We start from the raw sequence: 6,687 nt of genomic DNA on the forward strand, positions 1-6,687 counted from the left end.
TTTCCATGGTAACACTTTGACTTTAATACATTTTGCTAGGGAGGATGGCAGGTGAGGTGGGTGTCTGGTGACTGGGATGGGAGCCAGCCGGCACTCCTGGGCCCTGGTTCCCGCCCATCTCCCCAGAGTCTGGAGGCTCAGGAATGGAACGAGGCATTCCCCACCCAGGCCCCCTTCTCTGAGCCCAGCAGGCCCACTTGGGCTCACAGAGTCAGCTGGGGGAAGATGGGGTTCCCTGGGCCCCAGGATCCTCCCCAAGCTTTTGTGCTCCCTTCGCCTCCTGTCAGGGAGCAGCGTCGTCCTGCACTGAGCCCCAAAGGAAGTCCAATGGCTCGGCTATCAGGGGACCCCAGGGAGAGTCGGCGGGGTGAGACCCCCAGAGGCCTGGGCCGGCGAGGAGAGGGCCCTGGTGAGGCAGCTGGAGAAGGCAGAGGTGTCTCGTCAATGAAGGTGGTGATCTCCTCCCGGAAGAAGCCTGGACCCCTTGGCGGTCCCCCACCTGAGCCCAGAACCCCACCCTCCAGGAACTGGCGGAGGGTGGCCAGCCCCCCGCCTCCAGCCTCCTCCTCATCCTCCTCATCTTCCAGCCTCTGCCTTGGTCCCAGGTGTTCAGGGGGGTCCCCAAGGGCCCGGCTCTGGGCTGGGAGGACCCGGATGTCATCAGAGGAGGACCACTTGTGCAGGAAGGAGCCTGGTGCTCGAGGAGTAGAGAAGATGTTGGTCTCATCGTGGGACAGACGGCGGGACAGAGGGACCTGGGGAGAGGAGCAAATAGACCCTGAGGTGCTGCAGGGACAAAGGGGGGACCAAAGTGGGGACCCTGCAAGGTGGCTCCACTCCCTAAACTTTTGCAAAACATCCTCTGAGGGGCAGCCTGGTTCAGAGTGGTCTGACTGATGGGGAACAGCCCTAACCAGGCCTTCCTTCCACCTCCCCATCCGTGCCCTGCAGGCCAGGGCTAGGGGATGAGGGAGGGGTGTGATGGAGAACAGACTGGAAAAAAGTAGTGAGGGGGACGCCCAGAGCGGGACATGTACCGCTGAGTCCCATACCTGTAAGTAGTGGACCCTCTCGAGAGGGGGAAAGAGCATGTGCCGTCCAGGTAGCAACTTTACTTGGGTGGGGTCCCTGCCCCCTGGCCCTGTGGCCCCGTTGGCATCAAAGCGAACTTTGCACACTCGGCCATCCGCGTAGTCATCACAGCCCCCATCTAGAAGAGAAAAGGGGCAGAGTGGTTCGAGGCAGGGAATGCCCACCTCCCCACCCCCTTGAAGAGTTCCCACTCCCTGAGAAGTTCCCCAGAGAATCCTCCTGTTTCCATTAGTCCGTGAGCTCCAGGAAGAAGCAAGAGTGGCTAGTGTCTGTTGCGTTCAGTGCTGAATCTCTAGTGATTCATACACACAGACACGCTTACTTGAAATAGTTACCCACCCACCCCCAGGCGCTCTCCCTGTAGTTGGGAAATCTCTGGAGGGAGTCTTAGCTTCCTCTTGGTTCCACAGCCTTCCTTTATGGCCGTGTTAGGACTCTGGACTGTTTCTCAGTCCCTCTGCCTGGCGGAGGCAGGGCTGGGTAGTCTGGGCTCCCAGGGGGAGTAGAGTGGAGGAATCAGTGGGTGGGCATAGGGAGATGCTTGGGGAGAAGGAATCAGGAGTCCACCCAGGGGAAACCGCAGGTTCTGTCCAGCAGGGGGCACGCCAGAGTAGCCCATCCCCACCCCCGAGATAGAAAAGGGCAGGAAAGGGAGCCGATGCCTAGGCAAAGCGAAAGCCCAGCCCCTCCTCTGACCGTCCTCGCCGTCCTCCTCGGACATGATTGCCACGCACTGCTCCCACACCGTGCGCACGTCGGCGCGGTAGCGCTCGCAGGACCAGATGAAGGACGGCAGCAGCAGCGTCTGTGCCATGGAGCACCACAGCACAGCGAGCACCATCCAGGGGGGAGCCGAGTCCGACTTCAGAGAGAAGAAGCTCACCACCTGGCAGGAGGAGGGGGACGGGCGCCGGCTTAGGGCCCAGAGCCGAGGTGGCTCCTCCACGACCCCAGACCCCACATCCTAGTGCAGCTGGGGAGGGGAGAGGTAGGAAGTCAGGAGGGGATGGCCCAGATCACGTAGGATGAGCACAGAGGCAAAGTTGGAGTGAAGATGGATGAACCGAGCGGGAAGAAATTCCGGAGAGTGTTCTAGAGAGAAAGCCCAAGGATCTAGAGAGGAGGAGCAGAGGTGGTATAGGAAACTTGAAGACAAGGTGAAATTCAGGAATAAGGACTAGATGGGGGATGCACAGAGCTTCCCAGGTGGTACTAGTGGTAAAGAACCCGCCTGCCAGTGCAGCAGATGTAAAAGACAGGAGTTCAATCCCTGGGTGGGGAAGATCCCCCGGAGGAGAGCATGGCAACCCACTCCAGTATTCTGGCCTGGAGAATCCCATGGACAGAGAAACTTGGCAGGCTACAGTCCATGGGGTCGCAAAAAGTCAGACACGACTGAGCATCTGAGCACACACACCAGGGGTGCGGAAAGCTGAGGGTGGGGTGGGTTGAACTCTGTGGGGTTGCCACCCAGGAGTGCTCAGGACTCTATTGCATCCATAGGGAATTCGGGGGTGGAGCGAGGAGCCTAACAGCTGGGTTGATAGTTCTAGAGGGCTTAATAGTGGCACTGCAAGATAGATGATGAAGCCAGAGGACAGGGTGATGGACAGAGCACAGGTGATGGAGTTGAGTACTAGCCACTGGAGAACACACTATGGAGCTGGGGATAGTGGGAATTAGGGGATGAGATGGACAATGGAGACGGGGGCTCACAGCGGGGCTGCAAATGAGAAGATGGATGATGGAGCTGCTTGTGTGGCTGATGGAGTCAGAGGTCAGGTGATCATGCTGGGGTCTGGATATCAGAGAGAGAGTGGGTTTGGGGGAGCCCCAGTCTCACCAAGATGGGCACCCCTGTGAGGGAGTCATAGAGAAAGACGATGGCGCTGACCAAGTTGGTGACCTGCAGAGATGTCTTGGCCGACTCAGAGCCGTCCAGAGAGGACCGCCGCTTCCCCCGGGCATCCTCCACCACGATGGCTGGCACCTCGAAGGCCGGACGGGTACCCAAACCCCCGGGCCCACCCCCCCTGGCCCCACCCCCACCCCCCGCTCTCCGGGCCTGCCGAGCCCTCCGGGGCCGGGCCCACAGTGTCTGGTAGAAGGTGATGGCCACACAGACCAGCCCCATGACGATGCCCCCAAGCAGCAGGAGGCTGAAGCAGACACCAAAGCCCAGGCCGATCTTGGATACAATGAACTGGCAGCCGCGGGCGTAGTAGCGCTCGCCATTGTTGTGCCAGCCGATGGAGGGCAGGGTGGAGAGGATGAAGCTGACCATCCAGATGCCCATGACGGCATGCAGTGCCTGCTTCTTGGCGTTGCTGAGGCGGTAGTTGACGGGCCAGCGCACCATCCACATGCGGTGGTAGGAGAGGGAGGCCACGGTGAAGCAGGTGGCCAGGGCCAGCGTGTAGTAGGTGGACACGAAGACCTTGCAGATGCTCTCGCTCCAGTCATAATCGGAGGACGCCTGGCGCCGCAGCTGCACTACAGCGAAGGTGGTGAGGGGCACGGCCGCCATGAGGATGTGCGTGCCCGCCAGGAAGCAGAGCAGCAGCTCCAGCGGCTTGTGCTTCTGCTGCTTGGCTGAGATGCTGAGGATGATCCAGGCGTTGGCCAGCAGCGCCAGCAGCCCGCAGGCCAGCCAGGACAGCGCGTTCGAGCGGAGGGAGGCCTCCTCTGCCCCCGCCCCGCCCCGAGCCATCCTTCCTCGGTCCCCCCCACCCCCCTTGAACTCCTGGGGGTGGGGGCTGGGTCTCACCCAGGAGCCCCGCTCACACGCACCCCCATGACGCCCACAGTCCTTGCCCCGGAGTGAGGTGGGCCGCCCCTAGGCTGCCCCTCTTGCTCAGCATTGTATGACCAACCGACCCAACTGAGGTCCTGCGGGGAGGGCGGGGGAGGAGACTGAGGGTCAGCAGAGGTGGTCCTCAGCCTCCATGTTGGGTGGGGCCCTTCCAGAAGTATCCTTGTCGTTAATGGGGAGACAAGCTGATAGCTCCCCAACTAGGAAACTGGCTGGGGAGCCCCGGTCCTCATGCCAGGACTTCCAGCTCTCTTCTTCCTCTGGTTCTTGACCACTCCAGGTCTTCTGGACGCCCCCAAGGATTCTGGGGGTGGTGCTCAGCCTCCTGGACTCACTGCAAGGGAGAGATGAGGTGTGGAAGGGGCAGAGCCTGGGGTGGTCTCCAAGTGGCTCTGAATCCCCCCTTCTCTTGAAATTACAGAAACGACTGGTTACTCCAGGTCGTTCAGAACACTCTCCTGCCCTAAACCCCCACAAGGATAAGAGCTCCAACACCACACACGGATAAGAGCCCTGCCTTCCAGACCTCCAGGAAAGAAGGTATTCCGACTTCCCATCTCCCATCCATCATCAGCCATTTTTCTTCCCTCCCAGGTCCCTCTTTCTGTCCTCTGCTCAATACTACTCAACCGCTATCTTCACATCCCCGAGTCTCTCCCCAGAGCCACGTCGGCCGAGGCACGACTTGTTTCTTCCCGAGGGCTCACGGGAAACTGGGATAGGGTGTACGGCCCCTCCCCCGCTTTCCAGACTCCTGGATCCAGGGGTCCTGACGCTCAGCCCCATCTCCCCAAGCCTGCACGATCACCCTCCCACTCACCAGGGATCTGGGAAGACGGGAGAAAGGAGGCAGGGACTGAGGGGGGTGGTTAGGGAACCCAAAGGCAGGGAAACCGCTGACATCAGAAGCATCCAGAAATGGAAAGAGGGGGAACCAGGGGGAAGGAGGAGAGTTTAAGCAGAAGAGAGAGAAAGAGGGGGCAAAGTGATAGTATCTGAAAAGAGAAGAAAATGAGAGACCCCTGGAGAGGCGGGGGTGGGTGGAGGGAGGGAGCAGCGGGGAGGGAGGCTGAGAAGAAAAGCCCGGTGTTCAGTGAGGTTCGGACTACCCCCCACCCCGTGGACCCCGACTCTTTCCTCCCCTGCCCCGAGCCTCCGTCTGACTCTAATGGGAAGGAAGGTGTCCTGGATGTGTTGACTCTGAGCCTTACTGAGACCCGGCGAGGAGGCTAAGAGGAAACCCTGGAAAGAGTGGAGGCAGGAAAGATGGGCATAGCGGCTTTGGGGTAAACGGAATAAAAACGGGGTGCAGCAGCGGAGGTCTCTTTCCTGTAGACCCTTAGACCCTTGCCCCCTCCCCCAGAGGTCCTTCGTCCATCCCCCACCTTTGTCTTCCCTGGGAGCCCAGTACACCCTAGTTGCCATGGCAATGGCCAGCCAGAGGAAGATAGAGGGAATTGGTCAGGAGAGCCCCCCACACACACTCTCCTCTACAGCCTTGGACCCCTTCCCACCCACCCCCACCCAGGCCCAGAGGGTGGGCTCGGGAAGAAACAGCGGGGACTCAGAGAGGGAGCCAGGCAGGAAGGATGTGAAGGGCAGAGAGAGGAGGTGAAGGACGGAGAGAGATCAGAGGAAGGTGGGAGGGCGTGCGGAGGGGCTCCGGGCGGACAGGGGTCCCTCGCCCTTCGGGGTGAAGGGGTAAGGTCAGACGGCTCCTCCCTCCTGCCTGCCACCCACCGCGGTCTCCAGGGCAGAGACAGCAGGTGGCCGGGGAGGAGGGGCCGGCCGGAGAGGAAGGGAGCCGGTGGGGGCGGGGGGCGGGGAGAGAGGGGAGAGGGCCGCGGGGGAGCGGGCCGGGGTCGCCTTACCTCGGGCTGCGCCCAGCAGTGCCATGGAGACCGCACACCCGAGCGACGCGGCTCGCCCGGGCTCCCGCCGCCTGCCGGCTCCAGCTCGCCGCCCTCGGCCCTCCTCCCTCCTCCCCCCGGGGCCTCCCTCCTCCCGCCCGTCCCAGCCTCTCGGCTCGGCCCCCTAGATGCCCGCCGGCCCCTCTCTCCCGGGGCCCCGCCACTGCCCGCAGCCCCGAGGCGGGATGGAGGCCAGCCCGGGGGGACCGGGGCGAGCGCGGGCCGGGGGACCGGACGGTGGAGACTTGGCGGGGGAGGGGCCAGGCAGGTGGCGGGAGGGAACCGGCTTCATTGGTGACCTGGCTCGAGTCCTGCCCCCAACCCAGCCGGTTTTCCCCGCGAACTGTGGCTCCAAGAGGCCGCTGGTATGGCCCGAGGAGGAGGACGCGTGTGTCACCCAGTGTATCTGTAAGGGCTGCTCCCAGGATGAAGGGGTGTGCTGGAGGCTGCGGGAGTGAGGGGCGGTGGCCATGCTGGGGCTGCTTGTGGGATACAGGGGGAGGGGGGCACAGGGGGCTAGAAGGATGCACCTCCCCCCAATACACTGCTGCCTCCTCCTGGAACACAAACTCACACTTGTGTGGGGGACACACACAGTTCTCACGCACAATCGGAGTTTCTCACGTGGCACAGGCACACACTGCCCCTGCAGCCTTTCCCCTTCGGTAGAACACACACCAGCGCACACTGGGGCCCTTTGGGGTAGGGAGGTGGCTAACCACCTCCAGAGGATTTTTCCCTCCCCAGGGAAACTTGGTCTGCTTTTTGGGGGCAAACCTGGCAACCTGTCCTCTGGGTCTGACCCCACAGATCAGAAGATTCCAGATCCCCAGGAAAGAGTTCACCTCTGCCTCCCCCTCAAAGGTTCCATCC

The 6,687-nt window shown here is 61.9% G+C and overlaps 1 protein-coding gene across 1 annotated transcript; it reads right to left on the reverse strand.

Moving 5' to 3' along the window:
* Positions 1–6: 6 nt before the first annotated feature.
* Positions 7–6,066, reverse strand: GPR162 (G protein-coupled receptor 162). Its single transcript, XM_055395864.2, has 5 exons — positions 5,776–6,066; positions 2,936–4,238; positions 1,789–1,978; positions 1,053–1,210; positions 7–755 (listed from the first exon to the last, which is right to left on the reverse strand). Exons 2-5 carry the CDS (start codon positions 3,800–3,802, stop codon positions 204–206), a joined length of 1,767 nt encoding a protein of 588 aa, XP_055251839.2. The 5' UTR covers positions 3,803–4,238; positions 5,776–6,066; the 3' UTR covers positions 7–203.
* Between the last annotated feature and the right edge of the window lie 621 nt (positions 6,067–6,687).

Source organism: Moschus berezovskii, chromosome 6, assembly GCF_049115385.1.
Source record: "Moschus berezovskii isolate FMDL1 chromosome 6, NW_MosBer_1.0, whole genome shotgun sequence".
Classification (NCBI taxonomy): domain Eukaryota; kingdom Metazoa; phylum Chordata; class Mammalia; order Artiodactyla; family Moschidae; genus Moschus; species Moschus berezovskii.